General features: G+C 42.6%; 1 protein-coding gene across 1 annotated transcript in view; it reads left to right on the forward strand.

The window, feature by feature from the left end:
- The window catches only part of NUBP2 (NUBP iron-sulfur cluster assembly factor 2, cytosolic), a 30,521-nt gene that overhangs the window by 289 nt on the left and 12,007 nt on the right, over nt 1-18,225 (forward strand). Inside the window, exons 2-5 of the mRNA XM_077449175.1 lie at nt 4,267-4,385; nt 7,442-7,640; nt 9,514-9,668; nt 17,314-17,424. Of these exons, the coding sequence (XP_077305301.1) occupies nt 4,267-4,385; nt 7,442-7,640; nt 9,514-9,668; nt 17,314-17,424 (584 nt within the window). The remainder of the gene's footprint in view (nt 1-4,266; nt 4,386-7,441; nt 7,641-9,513; nt 9,669-17,313; nt 17,425-18,225) is intronic.

Consider the following 18,225-nt stretch of genomic DNA (forward strand, 5'->3'; position numbering starts at 1 on the left):
CCCCACCACCTCACACTGGCTGCTGGGGAGAGGGACATTGATGTATGACTAAAGGCATTTTGCATACGGTAAAGCCCCTTATGATTTACCAAAACCATATAATATGAGGTCACACCTTAGGAGGTTCAATTTGTATGCGATCAGGCAGACCCTCGCACTACATGGTTTTAGTAATGACAAATCTGCAGAAAATCTAATAGTGTGTGAGGGTTATAGGCCCTGTCAGTTTTATTTATGCCATCTGTGTCCCATGGAGGAGGTTTTCTTTCACTTCCTGTCCCATAACCAAAACAGGAAGTGAGAGGAAGTCCCTCCGAAGCGAGGATTCCTGGTTGTCAGCAGTAGGGATGAGCTCAGGCGTGTTCGCGTGGAACACGTGTGCAGAGCCCGCCAGGAAGTCGGTGCTGCGCTAATCACAGGCACTGAGACATTGCCCGATCTCTGCAGCCACACATAGGGGCAATGTCTCACTACCTGTGATTAGCGCAGCGCTGCACCGACTTCCTGGCGGGCTCTGCACCTCTGTTCCTGTCTGGTGTCAACCCAAAAAAATGTTGTTTTTTTTTGTTTGTTTAGCCTTTCACTTTCAGTGATAATAGTAAACAGGATAAATAGAGAGGGTGAATCTCCCTAACAGGGACACGGAAAGCAATAAAAACCCAAAAGGGGCTCTAATCCTTCTCCCAAAAAAAATGCCTTAAAGCTGAATCCCAGAATAAGTAAAAAGCCTCCTGTGTAGTGGGGCTGTGCCTGTACTGCAAGGGTTGTTTGTTTCTGTCTAGGGGACCTGGTAAAGCACTTTTACTTACCCGATCCTCCACTTCCGCATGCTTCCCGGTCCTGCTGGACTGGTCCCTGCACTCCAGTGGTCCAAGGTCCTCTGAAGTCATCAAGACCGATGCAGGGCCTTTCAGTGGATGCCAAAGGACAGGGTGTTTGCCGGGGGAGGAATCAGGTAAGTCCTTGTTCACAATGAAGGCAACTTTGAAATCGTGCGACTTCACTACAAATTGCACGATTTCAAAGCCACATGTTGGTGCGACTTCAGTTGCAACTTGGCTGACATCTGTGCTGCTTCATGCACAGATGTCTATACGGGTCACACCTAAAATCAGAAAAAGTAGTGCAGGAACTACTTGTTCAAATTGGTGCGGAACCGCAAAGTTGGTGTCGCACCGTTTTGAACAGTGCCATTGCTGACAATAGGGTGCGACTTGTCATGCGATTTTAGACCTTACAAGTCGCACTGGTGTGAACGAGGAATAAGCCATCATTCCTGTTAAAAGCGGCATTGGAATTGTGCGACTTCATCTGAAATCACACGATTTCAAAGCCACACGTCAGTGCGACTTTGGAAGACATCTGTGCAACTTCTTGCACAGATCTCTATGCAAGTCGCACCTGAAATCGCCAAAAGTAATGCAGGAACTACTTTTTCACATCGACGTGGCACTGCAAAGTCAGCATTGCACTGATGTGAACAGTTTCATTGCCAACAATTGGGTGCAATCGCGTGCCAAGTGGCTCCGGTGTGAACACACCTGAGTGAGAGTGAGAGTATGTGTGTGTGTATATATATATATATAATATATATATATATATATATATATATATTTTCATTCAGTCATCGTGCACTTTTAAGGTGATGCTGAACAAAAGATTCTATTCAAGCCCCTCCTGTTGCTCCCGACCTCCTCCAAATTCTGACTTCCTGTTATAGGGTGGCAGCTGACGGGAAGGCCCCATGCTGCTACCTGAACACAGCACTGTATAGTGTATGTAGCCGATGCTACGTACAATTTATACAGCACTGACAGCAGCTGCATCAATCACACATTTGAGATGGATGCGGGAATCCTCCTGCGGTGTCTTTGTGTGATGACAGCGGGAAGACTTCCTCCCAGTCGCAATACACTATACAGGCAGGCTATAGCCTGCAGCGCTGATCATGCAGGAATTTTTTAACAAGGTGGTTAAACAGAAGTCAATTAGTAGAACAACTTCTGTTCAACCACATTCCCCATACATTGAAATTCAGTCAGTTACTGCTTTAGGCTTTAAGGCCTAAAATGTGCATTGTACTATGTGTACAAATTTTTTTTCAAAAATGGCTCCAGCAGTGAAAGGGTTAAGGGGGGCTGGGCATAAAAGAAAAATTTTCCTTTTAAACAATCAATAATTTATATATTGCTGTTAGAAGTTTACCGTGGATGGCTGCACTGGGGGGGATCTGCTAAAACTGGAGGGTGCAAAATCTGCTGCAGCTCTGGAGAGAAACCAATCCGCTTCCAGGTTTTATTGTCAAAGCTTAACTTAGACCCCTTTCACACTGAGGCAGTTTTCAGGTGTTTTAGCACTAGAAATAGCCTCTGAAAACTGCCTGCAATTCATTGCAATGGGTGCTTTCACACTCGGACGGTGCGCTTGCAGGACGTTAGAAAAAGTCCTGCAAGCAGCATCTCTGGGGCAGGTTGGTCCAAAAACACAAAAGGAGAAAAGGAAAAAGAGAGGGCGCACCGATCTTGTGCATTATCCTTTAGGTACGTATTTATTGAAGAAATAAAGCAGAAAACTACTCACAAACGATCGTATAAAATCTTGCAGTAAGACAGTACAAGTAGTCATCAAATAGCAGCATCCAATACAAGACGAACAGGAATCTCCAGAGGTCGCACCACTCGCCATCCTCTTCTCATCCTTCCTGTCTCCAGGACATGCTACCATATGATGATCTTCCGCAGATTCATTGCCAGTTTACATAGGCGCAATGCGGGAACACTGCAGGTTCCTGCATTGCGACCGACTCGCATGGCATTTCACACTGCTAAATGCAAATTGCTGGGAGTTTCAATAAAATGTTAATGACACCCCCATTTTGGCTTGAATATCACACTGCGAACTGACAGTTTGGACATGAATCAGATCGCATGGGTGTGAACAACCATGCGATCCGATTCTGGTGCAGACCAAAAAAAAGGTCCTGTGCCAGTTTGGTTTGAATGCTATGCAAATTCAGTCATACTATCTGTATGGCTGAAATCACATCACATATGATTTGCACTGCAGTGCACCTATGTGAACCGGCACTTGGGGTCTGTTCACTCTGTTCTTTGTTAACACATTCCCACATTCTAAAACGCATGTGTTCAGCTTCCTCATAATAAAGATTGGGGGAGATTTATTAAAACTAGAGCACACAAAATCTGGTGTAGCTGTGCATAGAAACCAATCAGCTTCCAGGTTTTATTGGAAAAGCCTAATCAAACTAGGTGAAGTTAGAAGCTGATTGGTTACTATGCACAGCTGCATCAGATTCTGTGCTCCCCCCCATAGGGAACATTTCCATCTGTTTCCATCTCAGCTCTGCTACGCAGCACACTTTTAAAAATATATGATCTGTTTCTTCTGCATTAAAGTACATCAGGAGGCGCCTCGGTAGTCAATGGTAGTGCATCAAAAGGTAAATAACGTGGTTTGATGCATTGGCAATAGGAAATAAAACACCTTGGTCAAGGGCTGTTAACCCCATCCACTCCAAATGCTAATAAAAAATTTATAAAAAAAACATTAGAAAGACGTAATAACAGATCTCAACATACAAAGGACCATGTACTGTACAAAAAGACGCACCTTTGTGCACACATATGGGGGCAGGGTGGTGTAGTGGTTAGCACTCTCACCTAGCAGTAAAAAGGGTTGCTGGTTCGAATCTCAACAACGACACTACCTGCCTGGAGTTTGCATGTTCTCCCATGTGTCTGCATGGCTTTCCTCTGGTTTCCTCCCACACTCCAAAGACATGCTGGTAGGTTAATTGGTTTCTGTCCAAAATTGACCCTAGTATATGAAGGGGGACCTTGCATTGTGCACTCGTTGAGGGTAGGTACCAATGTGAGTGTGCAATGCACAGGGATAGGGACGATTGTAGACACTCAGGTTGAACTGGATGGACTGGTGTCTTTATTCAACCTAACTATGTAACTATATAACGAGCCCACAATCCAAGGTCCCCCTTCATATACTAGGTGGAACTGCATAGTTTTTCAAATGCTCGAGAGTTTTCATAGGTTTACTCATTTTACAATCAGAACTATGAAAATGATGTCTGTAAGGTAATAAGCTGCTTAGGACAACGCCTTCTCTTTTTGTTCCAAGGCTTATGAATGAGAGAGTCGCAGTACAGTGGATGAAGGCAGCAACATAAAATTTACCTAATCTCTCGCTCACAATTCTAATTTTATATTATAATATTTTTGCTTATTTCAGAGAGCAATAATCTTGCTGGTGTACAGCACATTATCCTGGTGTTGTCAGGGAAAGGAGGAGTCGGCAAAAGTACCATCTCCACAGAGCTCGCACTGGCACTGCGTCATGTAGGAAAAAAGGTGAGAGGTCATTGAGGCACCTTTTTAAAAAAAAAAAAAATAAATAAATAAAAAAAAACATAAGAGGCTATTGCAGCATCGTGAAAAGGGTGAGGGGCTATTGTGACATTGAAAAAAGTGAGGATCTGTTGCAGCACTTTAAAAATGGGTGTGAGGTTCCTTTGTAGCATGAGAAAAAATAATTAAAAAAAGGAGGGCCATTGCAGCATTAAAGAAAAGGAGGCAACATTAAACAAGGTGTGGGGCAATTGCAACATAAAAAAAAAAAAAAGGATCTATTGCAGCACTGAAAAGAAAAACAAATAAATTGAGTCCATTGCAGCATAAAAAAAAGAGGTGAGGGGCTCAAACAGCATAAAGCCAGAAGGTTTTTTTTTTAAATCTTAATGCATTAAGATAAAAAAAACTTCTGTGTGCAGAAGCCCCCCTCAACTCCCTTAATACTTACCTGAGCCCATCTCAATCCAGCGATGATGCACGAGAGACTCGGCTGTCTGGGACTCTCCCTCCTGATTGGCTGGACACACAGCAGGCGCCATTGGCTCCTGCTGCTGACAATCAAAGTCAGTGAGCCAATGAGTACAGAAAGAGCTCCGTGTCTGAATGAACACAAAGAGCAGCATCTCGGCTTGTGTGCCCCCATAGCAAGCTGCTTGCTATGGAGGCATGTGACAGGAGAGCCAGCGAGGTACCCAAAAAGAGGATTGGGGCTGCTCTGTGCATAAATACTGCACAGAGCAAGTAATTATAACATGTTTGTTAGAATTTTTAAACAATAAAAAAAACAAGATTTTAGTATCTATTAAAAAAAAAAAAAAGTTAGGGGCCGTTGTAGCATCTTGGGAAAAGAAAAAAAGGTTGCTTAAAGAAGAACTAAACTTTCTCAATCATCATTACCTATTTTTAATCCTTATGCTGCTAACCTTAGTAAATAGATATACTAGAGCTGGGCGATTAAAAAAAAAAATTGATTCACAATTCGAATCAAATTTTTTTGATGGACACTGCGCCGGTCCTGAGGAGCTGTGGGCAGGAGTTTTTAGTTGAGGCCGCGTGGACTAGGCCGAAGCCACGGCCTCGCCTAAAACCTCTTGCTTGCAGCACCTCAGGACCGGCACGGTGAAAGCCCCGGTTCTGGTGAAAAAAAATCAATAAAAAAAAATCGATTTGCTGAAATTTTGAATCGATTTGACCTCTCAACTCGATTCAAGATTTAGATCGATTTTTTTTTTTTTTTTTTTTTTTTTTTTTTTTTTTTTTCCTCAGCCCTAAGTTATACCATATTTACTTGTTTTAATACTTTTTTTCTCATTTGGTTCCTGGCCTAGGCCAAAATAATGTCATGCATCTCTTGAGCCTTCATTGGAATTTTTTCTTTTCTTTCATCTGATGGAGGGGAGAAGGGGCTTTCTCATCCAAGTACACACCCCGCGTGCATGCCTGAACTAAGGGAAGATGGATTCCAGGAAGTAAATGCTACCCGAATCATCTGCCCTTACTCAAGATGGCCACAGCTAGAAATGCGAATTTCAAAGTGATTTCTCAACAAAATAAAGCATGGAGACATGGATGGATGGGGCAGTTTCAGCTTTGAATATTAAAAGTGAAATAAATAGAGCTTTCAGTTGAGCATTAGCCTTATGGAGAACTCCCAAAACCAACGACTAATAAGACTCGTGGCCAACTGACCCACCCTACCTCATCATATCCAAAAAGGCCCCATGGACCCTGAAGTAACTCGCAAGCCGCATGGAACGGCGTCAGGGCAAGACTATAGAGACATTAAGTATGACCTGCCCTAGAAGGTTCCGCTAGCCATTTAGTCCAAACTTTATCATATTTTTTGGGGCAACCCCTATGTGCATACGTGTCTTTATAATAGGGCAGAACATTATTAACTTGTTGTTCTGTAAAAACTATTTAACCACTTACAGACTGGACCATTTTGCTGGTTAAAGACCAGACCACTTTTTGCGATTCGGCACTGCGTCGCTTTAACTGACAATTGCGCGGTCGTGCGACGTGGCTTCCAAATAAAATTGACGTCCTTTTTTCCCCACAAATAGAGCTTTCTTTTGGTGGTATTTGATCACCCCTGCGGTTTTTATTTTTTGCGCTATAAACAAAAATAGAGCGACATTTTTGAAAAAAACACATTATTTTTTACTTTTTGTTATAATAAATATCCCCCAAAAATATATAAAAAAAACATTTTTTTCCCTCCGTTTAGGCCGATACGTATTCTTCTACATATTTTTGGTAAAAAAAATCGCAATAAGCGATTATTGATTGGTTTGTGCAAAAGTTATACCATTAACAAAATAGGGATAGTTTTATAGCATTTATATTAATAATTTTTTATTATTTTTTTTTTTTTTTTACTAGTAATGGCGGCGATCAGCGATTTTTATTGTGACTGCGACATTGTGGGGGACCCATCGGACATTTTTGACACATTTTTGGGACCATTGTCATTTATACAGTAATCACTGCTATATAAATGCAGTGATTCCTGTGTAAATGACACTGGCAGTGAAGGGGTTAACCAGTGGGTGGCAGTGTAGGGGTTAGGTGTTCCTAGGGGTGTGTTACTAACTGTGGGGGGGTTGGGCTTTCATTTAGTGAACACTGATCTCTGCTCCAATCACATGGAGCAGAGATCAGCGTCACTAGTTGCTAGGCAGAATGGAGAAATGCTGTTTACACGGCATTTCCTCCATTCAGCCGTCCCCTGAGACGCCCGCGGCGATCGAGTCCGCGGGTCCCGCGACTGGACTCACGGGGGTCCCGACCAGCGCGGGAGCGCGCCCCCGGCGGCGTGCTCCCGATGGCAGGGCAGCATTGAAGATTGGACGTACCTGTACGCCAATATGTCTGCCCGTGCCATTCTGTCGACGTACATCGGCGTGCGCTGGTCGGGAACCGGTTAAAACAAAATACATTGACTGGTAAAAACATTTCTCAACTAATAACATCATCATTTACCTAACCCTTGAACGTAATAATTTCTGTCGGTTGTAACATGAGAAGTCTCACTCGTTATGCTTCCATTGTAGGTTGGAATTCTGGACGTAGATTTGTGTGGGCCCAGTATACCTCGTATGCTGAATGTTCACAATCAGGATGTCCACCAGTGTGATGTTGGCTGGGTGCCAGTCTTTGTGGACCAAGAGAAGAGCATCTCCCTCATGTCTATTGGCTTCCTGCTGGAGCACCCTGATGACGCTGTGGTATGGCGAGGACCCAAGAAGAATGGTATGGCTGGTATTGCCCAGAACATAAAGCAATATCACAGAGTTCCATAGTTAGCCCAGTTAAAAAAAAGACTGATTACCATTATCCTACAAAAGTCTTCTTACATAGTCATATAGAACTAAAGCTCATAGGGCTGCTTTGACCTAGTTCATCTTGGCATTAAGCTAGCCATTCACTTTTAGGTTTCCTTCAATAAACTGCAGGCCAAATGAGGGGACAATTGATAGGTTCCTGCATTCACACTAAACAGCATGGATGGAGGAATCTGTACTGTTGGCTACTGTATTAGCCGCAGCACCCTAGGGCTGCCTGATTACTCAAGTTACCTGAGAGGATGCAATAACTGTTCTGCTAATAGTTTTTCACCCCAGTCAATTTTTAAATTGATTTTATCAAGCCAGGTGGGCAGGACTATCTATTGCCTGAATTGCAGCCAATTTAGCACAAATTGGACAAAAGTTTTTGTTTTCCTTTACACCAAAAGTGTGGCGTTTGAACTTTGAAAGACTTCAGTCTTTTTTCAGCCTACAGTGAGGGGGAAAAAGTATTTGATCCCCTGCTGACTTTGTATGTTTGCCCACCGACAAAGAAATGATCAGTCAATAATTTTAATGGTAGATTTATTTTAACAGTGAGAGACAGAATAACAACAAAAATATTCAGAAAACACATTTCAAAAAAATTATAAATTATTTTGCATTTTAATGAGTGAAATAAGTATTTGATCCCCTATCAATCAGCAAGATTTCTGGCTCCCAGGTGTCTTCTATACATGCAATGTGCTGAGATTAGGAGCACTCTCATAAAGGGAGCGCTGCTAATTTCAGATTGTTACCTGTATAAAAGACACCTGTCCAAAGAAGCAATCAATCGAATTCAAATCTCTCTACCATGGCCAAGACCAAAGAGCTGTCCAAGGATATCAGGGACAAGATTGTAGACCTACACAAGGCTGGAATGGGCTAGAAGGCCATCGCCAAGCAGCTCGGTGAGAAGGTGACAACAGTTGGTGCGATTAGTCGCAAATGAAAGAAACACAAAATAGCGTTCAATCTCCCTCGGTCAGGGGCTCCATACAAGATCTCACCTCGTGGAGTTTCAATGATCATGAGAATGGTGAGGAATCAGCCCAGAACTACACAGGAGAATCTTATCAATGATCTCAAGGCATCTGGGACCACCGAAAAAACAATTGGTAACACACTATACCATGAAGTACTGAAATCCTGCAGTGCCCGCAAGGGGACCTTGCTCAAGAAAGCACATGTACAGACCCGTTTGAAGTTTTCTAATGAACATCTGAATGATTCAGAGGAGAACTGGGTGAAAGTGTTGTGGTCAGATGACACCAAAATCAAGCTCTTTGGCATCCACTCAACTCGCCATGTTTGGAGGAGGAGGAATGCTGCCTATGACCCCAAGAACACCATCCCCATTTTTATTCTGTCTCTCACTGTTAAAATAAACCTACCATTGAAATGATAGACTGATCATTTCTTTGTCAGTGGGCAACTGTACAAAATCAGCAGGGGATCAAATACTTTTTCCCCTCGCTGTAGGTATATAAAATATCCCCGTCTATCCATTACTTATACATTATAATAATAATACCTGTTATTACTACACTTTTGCTTATAAAGCTGAGACTGACTCTGACAGCTAGTGTGGAGTGATAAGTAGACTGGCACAGAATCAGCCAAAAACAGAACCCAATTGGGGAATCGGTTGGGCAAGCTTGTTTACAAAGACGATCCCATCTTTGCAGATCAGTATTGCAACCAGGCCAATAGTGCACATGTCCAGATTTTTTTGCTTGCACTCTATAAACATCTTAAGATGAGAACTGTACAGTAATTCATCTTTTATCTTCTAGCTCTAATAAAACAGTTTGTCAGTGATGTGGCCTGGGGAGAACTGGACTTCCTTATTGTGGACACCCCACCTGGAACATCAGATGAACATATAACCACCGTGGATGCTCTGCGGCCCTTCCATCCAATGGGAGCCGTACTGGTCACCACTCCACAGGTGCTTTATGATAACTGTTGCAGGGCATTTGGTTACCCCTATGACCTGACACTGCCATAGCCTGATTCTTTCTTTTACAATCATTCAGTGGAACTAACTAAGCTTTGTGTACCACATTAACCACTTAAGGACGGACCGAACCTCTTTCTGAGATTTGTTGTTTACAAGTTAAAAACATTTTTTTTTGCTAGAAAATTACTTAGAACCCCCAAGAATTTATACATTTTTTTTTCTAACACCCTAGACAATAAAATGGCGGTCGTTGCAATACTTTCTGTCACACCGTATTTGCTTAGCGGTCTTACAAGCGCACTTTTCTTTGAAAAAAAATACTTTTTTTTTTTATTATTATTAAATAAATAAATAAAAAAAAATAAAAAATTAAATAAGACAACAGTAAAATTGGCCCAATTGTTTTTATATTGTGAAAGCTAATGTTACACTGAGTAAATTGATACCCAACATGTCACACTTCAAATTGTATCTGCTCGTGGAATGGCGACAAAATTTTACCCTTAAAAATCTCTATAGGCGACGTCTAAAAAATTCTACGGGTTGTAATATTTTAAGTTACAGAGGAGATCTAGAATTATTGCTCTCACTCTACAGATCGCGGCGATACCTCATTTGTGGTTTGAACACCGTTTTCATATGTGGGCGCTAGTCATGTATGCGTTCGCTTCTGCACGCAAGCTCGTCGGGCCGGGGCGCTTTTTTAGAAAATGTTTAACTTTTTTTTTTTTTTTTTTTTTTTTTTTTATACTTCCCTTGTAATAGAAAAAAGCATGACAGGACCTCTTAAATATGAGATATCAGGTCAAAAAGACCTCAGATCTCATATTTACATTAAAATGCAATAAATAAAAAACATTTTGTCATTTAAAAAGTTAAAAAAAATAGCCCTTTTTTTATTTTTATGTTCAATCATTTTTATTAATTATAAAAGGTATCAAAAAATACAACCGATATACAGTATAACAGTGTCACATTTTAGTGACAACATTTTATCAAGTCAACAAGTATGACTTCAATAGTCCTAACAGGTACACCATGACTATGGTGTTGTCATTATACAGCTTCTGTCACACCTAAGTGGCCCATATTAATACTAATGTTAGGGGGGGTCCCCCCCGTGTCCCTTCACAAGGACATTCTGCAACGTAGGAGAGAACCCCTGCCCCCACTCCTAAGTGTATCATTAATCATCACATCTCTATCCGAAACTAGACCCTTAACCGCCAACAGTGTCCAAGAGGGACTTATAATGAAGGGCAACACATCCAAAATTTCTTATAGTGTACCAAAAAGATTAAATGAAACGAAAAGTACAAAAGAGCCCCTTAACAATATAAGGCCTAATCGAAAGGAATATTAACTCGTGAATTAGCGTCTCCAAGGTGCCCAGTGATATTCATAGTTGTGTACTCTACTATCTTTTATATGCCATTATTTTCTCATATTCGGCTATGACATTTACTCTAGCAACCACCTCTCCAATAGCAGGGGGTTCCAATTCTTTCCATCTATACATTATTGCTACTCTTGCTGCCAGCAAGATATGCGTAGTAATAGATCTTACCGGCTTGGGGTAAGTATTTAGATCAATGCTCAAAATTGCTAGCTCCGGGCTCAACTCTGCTACTGAAATTTTCCACATTATGTCATGTTACAGCCAAAAACGTAAATGTATTTTATTGGGATTTTATGTGATAGACCAACACAAAGTGGAAGGAAAATGATAAATGGTTTTCCAATTTTTTTCCAAATAAATATGTGAAAAGTGTGGCATGCATTTGTATTCAGTCCCCTGAGTCAATACTTTGTAGAACCACCTTTTACTGCAATTACAGCTGCAAGTCTTTTTGGGGATGTCTCTACCAGCTTTGCACATCTAGAGTGACATTTTTGCCCATTCTTCATTGCAAAATAGCTCAATCTCTGTCAGATTGGATGGAGAGTTCTGTGAGCAGCAATTATCAAGTCTTGCCACAGGTTCTCAATTGGATTTAATGTCTGGGCTTTCTAACACATGAATATGCTCTGATCTAAACCATTCCTTTGTAGCTCTGGCTGTCTGTTTAGGGTTTTTGTCCTAGAAGGTGAACCTCCACCCCAGTCTCAAGTCTTTTGCAGACTAACAGGTTTTCTTCTAAGACTGCCCTGTATTTGGCTCCATCCATCTTCCCATCAACTCTGCCCAGCTTCCCCATGCTGAAGAAAATAATCCCTACAACATGGCACTGCTACCACCATGTTTCACGGTGGGGATGGTGCGTTCAGGGTGATGTGCAGTGTTAGTTTTCTGCCACACATAGCGTTTTTGCTTTTAGGCTAAAAATTTTAATTTTGGTCTCATCTGACCAGAGCCCCTTCCACATGTTTTCTGTGTCCCCCACATGGCTTCTCACAAACTGAAAAAGGATTTCTTATGACCTTTTTGTCAACAATGGTTTTCTTCTTGCCACTCTTCCATAAAGGCCAGATTTGTGGAGTGCATGACTAATAGTTATCCTGTGGACAGATTCTCCCATCTGAGCTGTGGATCTCTGCAGCTCCTCCAGAGTTACCATGGGCTTCTTGGCTGCTTCTCTGATGAATGCTCTCCTTGCCTGGCCTGTCAGTTTAGGTGGACGGCCATGTCTTAGTAGGTTTGCAGTTGTGCCATACTCTTTCCATTTTCAGATGATGGATTGAACGGTGCTCCTAGAGATGATCAAAGCTTTGGATATTTTTCTTATAACCTAACCCTGCTTTAAACTTCTCCACAACATTATCCCTGACCTGTCTGGTGTGTTCCTTTGCCTTCATGATGTTGTTTGTTCACTACAGTTCTCTGGAAAACCTCTGAGGGCTTCACAGAACAGCTGTATGTATACTGAGATTAAATGACACACCGGTGGACTCTATTTACTAATTAGGTGACTTCTGAAGGCAATTGGTTAAACTAGATTTTAATTAGGGGTATCAGAGTAAAGGGGGCTGAATACAAATGCACGCCACACTTTTCACATATTTATTTGTAAAAAAAATTGAAAACCATTTATCATTTTCCTTCCACTTCACAATTATGTGCCAGTTTGTGTTGGTCTATCACATAAAATCCCCATAAAATACATTTATGTTTTTGGTTGTAACATGACATAATGTGGAAAATTTCAACGGAGTATGAATACTTTTTCAAGGCACTGTGTATTTAGGAATCAAATGGTTCTATTCTGTGTAGGAGAAGAAAATGAAAAAGAGAGCAGCATATACCATTCCTAATCAATAGGGACAGCAGAGGAAGTCTCTCCAGGGAAATTCTCTTTTAGGCCTCATGCACACGAGATGCAGTTAAACGCGCGTTCAGATGCAGTTGGACAGTTTTTTCAACTGCACCTGAACTCATTCAATGTTATCCTATGTGTCCATGCACACAGTCTAGTTTTTTTCCGTTTATATGCAGTTGCGTTTAATCTCGTTTTTCCAGAAGCAAAAAAAATGCGTTCAGAAACAAAAATTTCTGCATTTCAGACGCAAAACGCGGCTAAACGCGGCACCCGCGTTTAGCCGCGTTTGCGTTTATATGCGTTTTTAAAGGTGACCTTTTTTTTTACATTAAAAATCTCAAAAATGATTGCAAATGATGAAAAACCATTAGAAAAATATTTTAAACAATTGCAATTGCAAGTGGACAATCCACAACTTGTGGCAAGTGACGTGGCAAGTGGACAATCCACAACTTGTGGCAAGTGACATGGCAGGTGGCAAGTGATGTGGCAAGTGGACAATCCACAACTTGTGGCAAGTGACGTGGCAGGTGAAGTGGCAAGTGACGTGGAAAGTGGACAATCCACAACTTGTAGCAGGTGACGTGGCAAGTGACCTGGCAGGTGACGCGGCAAGTGACTTGGCAGGTGACGTGGCAAGTGGAAAATCAACAACTTGTGGCAGGTGACTGGCATGTGACGTGGCAAGTGGACAATCCATAACTTGTGGCAGGTGACGTGGCAAGTGACGTGGCAAGTGGACAATCCACTTGTGGCAGGGGACGTGGCAAGTGACGTGGCAAGTGGACAATCCACTTGTGGCAGGTGATGTGGCAAGTGACGTGGCGAGTGGACAATCCACAACTTGTGGCAGGTGATGTGGCAAGTGATGTGGCAAGTGGACAATCCACTTGTGGCAGGTGACGTGGCAGGGGATGTGGCAAGGGACGTGGCAAGTGGACAATCCACATCTTGTGGCAGGTGATGTGGCAAATGACGTGGCAAGTGGACAATCCACAACTTGTGGCAGGTGACGTGGCAGGTGATGTGGCAAGTGATGTGGCAGGTGATGTGACAAGTGGACAATCCACATCTTGTGGCAAGTGACGTGGCAGCTGACGTGGCAAGTGACGTGGCAGGTGACGTGGCAAGTGACATGGCAAGTGGACAATCCACATCTCGTGGCAAGTGACGTGGCAGGTGATGTGGCAAGTGACGTGGCAAGTGGACAATCCACAACTTGTGGCAGGTGACGTGGCAGGTGATGTGGCAAGTGACGTGGCAGCTGACGTGGCAAGTGGACAATCCAAAACTTGTGGCAGGTGACGTGGCAAGTGATGTGGCAAGTGGACAATCCACAGCTTGTGGCAGGTGACGTGGCAAGTGAACAATCCACAACTTGTGGCAGGTGACATGGCAAGTGACGTGGCAGGTGATGTGGCAAGTGACGCGGCAAGTAGACAATCCACAACTTGTGGCAGGTGATGTGGCAAGTGACGTGGCAGGTGATGTGGCAAGTCACGTGGCAAGTGGACAATCCACAACTTGTGGCAGGTGATGTGGCTGGTGACGTGGCAGGTGGACAATCCACAGCTTGTGGCAGGTGGCATGGCAGATGACGTGGAAAGTGGACAATCCACATCTCGTTGCAAGTGACGTGGCAGGTGATGTGGCAAGTGACGTGGCAAGTGGACAATCCACAATTTGTGGCAGGTGATGTGGCAAGTGGACAATCCCCAACTTGTGGCAAGTGACGTGGCAAGTGGACAATCCACAATTTGTGGCAGGTGACGTGGCAGGTGATGTGGCAAGTGGACAATCCCCAACTTGTGGCAAGTGACGTGGCAAGTGGACAATCCACAACTTGTGGCAGGTGCCGTGGCAAGTGACACGGCAAATGCAAGTGTACAACTGCTCTCTATGCTGCTGCTGCTCACTCTGATCAAAATAGCAGAAATAGTTAAAAAAAATGCTTTGAGAGCTTGGGGAGGGTCTACATGATGTTATCTTTATAAACGCGTTTAAACGCAAACGCGTCTAAACGCGGCATGCAAACGCGGCAAAACGCGCATTTCTAAACGCGCGTTTCAGCTTTTTTTTAACAGAGGTTTCATCTGCGTCTCGTGTGCATGAGGCCTTAGTCAGTCAATTCCCCCATTGGATGTTTCCCCTTCTATTCCTGTCCAGTAAACACTTACAATTTTGGATTTTTCCATCACTTTAAATGATGGTGACAAAGGTCACCGGAATAAATGGATAAGTCCCTGCAGGGACTCCGACAGCAATAAACATCTGATAGGGGTTCTAATCCTTCCATAATCCATCTAAAACGAAACATTTATTTTTTATTTTTGCTCTTTGTGTCCCTGCTGGGGATACCCTTCTGCTTGCCCCACAGTAATCATTGCCACGGAGGCGGTGGGGAAGTGGAGAAAGTGAGGGGAGATCCTCCAATATGGACTCCTGTTCCTTTTGACAGATTTCTAAGATCAGAATTCAATTGACATTGGAATTCTTGCCTCTCATTTTCTACTGCATCTCCAGGGTGGGAAGTGACAGCTTATTTCCCCAGCAGGATACAGGCAGCCAAAAATAAGCAATAGCAATTTTAACCATTTCCTATCTGGAAATAAAATGTTTTTGCTCGACATATGCTTTACAGTGCATGTAAAACCTAACAATGAACTTCTCTTACTTGTTCTTTTTTATATGTTTAATATGAAGTTGCAAAATGTTGTGTTTTTTTTATATATCCTGTTTGATAAGTAATAAAAAAACTTGCAGGAACTTTACCCATGAAAACTTGTTAAAAAGTAATGTTCTTTAGCAGGGAACATACGTTCCACATTAATAATTATTCTACCAACCTTGGTGTGTGCTGTAAATGGTCTCCAGCGTTCCTCCTGTTTCTTCTTGCTGGAGGCTGCCTTTTCCTGAAGCCTAGAGTAAATCATAAAGCAGAACTAAACTCATCGATATAACTGTTTCAAAGAACAGGTACATTCCTGGAATTCCGGAATTGCTAACTGTCCATTTACTTGTGCCCTCAACTAAACTGTCAAACCATCCAATTGTTGGTGTCATGGTTCCAGATCAAACAAAAGCAGCTTCCTTGGCTGTAAAGGATAGGAGGTTTTCATTTCTCTTTTAAAGCTTAGTTCCAGCCTGGATGAAAACAAAATTAAAAGTCGGCAGCTACAACTACTGTAGCTGCTGACTTTTAACCTAAGGACACTTACCTGTCCAGGGAGCCCACAATGTCTGCACCTGAAGCTGACCCATCTATTGGCTCTGAGTGCAGGCACCGGCATCCTTACTAAGAGAAACAGGAAGTGAAGCCTTGCGGCTTCACAGCCTGTCTACTACTGTGCATGCGTGAGTCACGTGGGGCATTCTGAATGGTCTCGTCATCTTCTGGGACACATGCAGGTCCCAGAAGGCAAAGGAGGGAAAGAGGAGGGCCTGGATCAAACCGCGGAAGTGACGTACCTCGCTACAGCACTGTGGGACGGAAGTCCCAAAGAAAATAAACAGAAAAGGTATGAAAAAAAATATATCCAAAAATGAGGGGGGGGGGGGGGGGGAGTGCATATATTTTCAAAGGAGTTAAAATTTTGGGGTTAAATGTGTGTTCCCTCAGCATGTTTTAACTGAGGGGATGGGAGTGACTAGGTGAGGAGCCATATCGTTGTTCCTACTTAGTTCCGACAGAACAGGGATTTGTGTCTTTACACAAATCCCTGTGCTCCCTCTCGTGCACGCGATCGCATTTGGTCGGTGGCGATCGCGACTGCGGACCACGTGCATTGGGTCCCCAGCCGTCAGCCGTGCAGGGGGCATGTACGCCCTCTGGCAGCTCTTAAAGGCAACCCCGTACCTATACAGGGTTTCGTACAGGGGTGCCATTCTCCCCCCAAACCCCCCTCTCAACCCACCCCACTGTAAAAAGATGTGAACTGGTTCAACATAACTAATCCGGTCTGCCTAAACAGAAGAGGAAGGGTCCCCTTTTGTTTATTTATTTATTACTTAATTTATTTTAGCGGCCGGAATAGACCCTTTGCAACCGCTTGTTTATAAGAATGCTTAAACCTTTTGATCAGGTCCGCCTTAAAAACTGGCAGACCTGATTAGATGACCCGTGTGAAAGGGGCCCAACAGTGATTTTTAGTACCTGTAGGCTAATTGAATGAAGTGGTATAAAGTGAATTGATTTTGTGCAGAGTAACCTCTAGCAACCAATCAGTATTTATTATATTAAACCAATATCAAGAATAGAGGAATTTTGATTGTTTTTGTTTTTTTTAAGCTTTTTGCAGTTTACCCATTGCTATCTGTCTTGTTCAGTAAAACTGACACGGGTTGCCTCCTGACTTCATATAAATTTGATGTTGCAGGCTGTATCCATTGGAGATGTCAGACGGGAGCTGACGTTCTGTAAGAAGATGGGTCTTCCAATCATTGGAATTGTAGAGAACATGAGTGGATTTGTGTGTCCACATTGCACGGTCAGTTAAAGAAACAAGTACATTTTTTTTTTTTTTTTTTTTAAATGATTGGATTGTTCTTATCATCTTGTCATCACAAAGTATTATTTACCAAAAACCATGTAGTGCAAGGGCCTGCCTGATTGCATACAAATTGAAACTCTTAAGGTTTGATCTTATATTATATGGTTTTGGTAAATCTGAAGACAAGAAAATCGTCAGAAAATTGAATGTATATGTAATGTAGAGCGAGCCTGCAGACCGGAGCAGTCAGGTGTAAGTAAGGTAGAGCAGGGCGTACAGGCTGGAATAATCCAGTGTATGTAATGTAGAGCAGGGCTTATAGACTGGAATAGTCCAGTGTATGTAATGTAGAGCAGGGTGTACAGACTGGAATAGTCCAGTGTATGTAATGTAGAGCAGGGTGTACAGACTGGAATAGTCCAGTGTATGTAATGTAGAGCAGGGTGTACAGGCTGGAATAGTCCAGTGTATGTAATGTAGAGAAGGACTTATAGACTGGAATAGTCCAGTGTATCTAATGTAGAGCAGGGTGTACAGACTGGAATAGTCCAGTGTATGTAATGTAGAGCACAGCATACAGATTAAAGTAGTTTGATGTATATAATGTATAACATAGCATCCAGACTGGAATAGTCCAGTGTATGTAACGTATAACAGAGCATACAGACTGGACAGTTTGTTGTATGTCACGTTGAGCAGAGCATACAGACTGGAGCAGTAAGAAAACAAATCTTCCGGCCATTGCAGCTGTAGAGTACATGAGTGAAATCCTGTGTTCACATTGGTAGATTGCAGAAC

Source organism: Lithobates pipiens, unplaced genomic scaffold, assembly GCF_037356315.1.
Source record: "Lithobates pipiens isolate NorthernLeopardFrog02 unplaced genomic scaffold, aLitPip1_a1.2 Scaffold_22, whole genome shotgun sequence".
Taxonomy (NCBI): domain Eukaryota; kingdom Metazoa; phylum Chordata; class Amphibia; order Anura; family Ranidae; genus Lithobates; species Lithobates pipiens.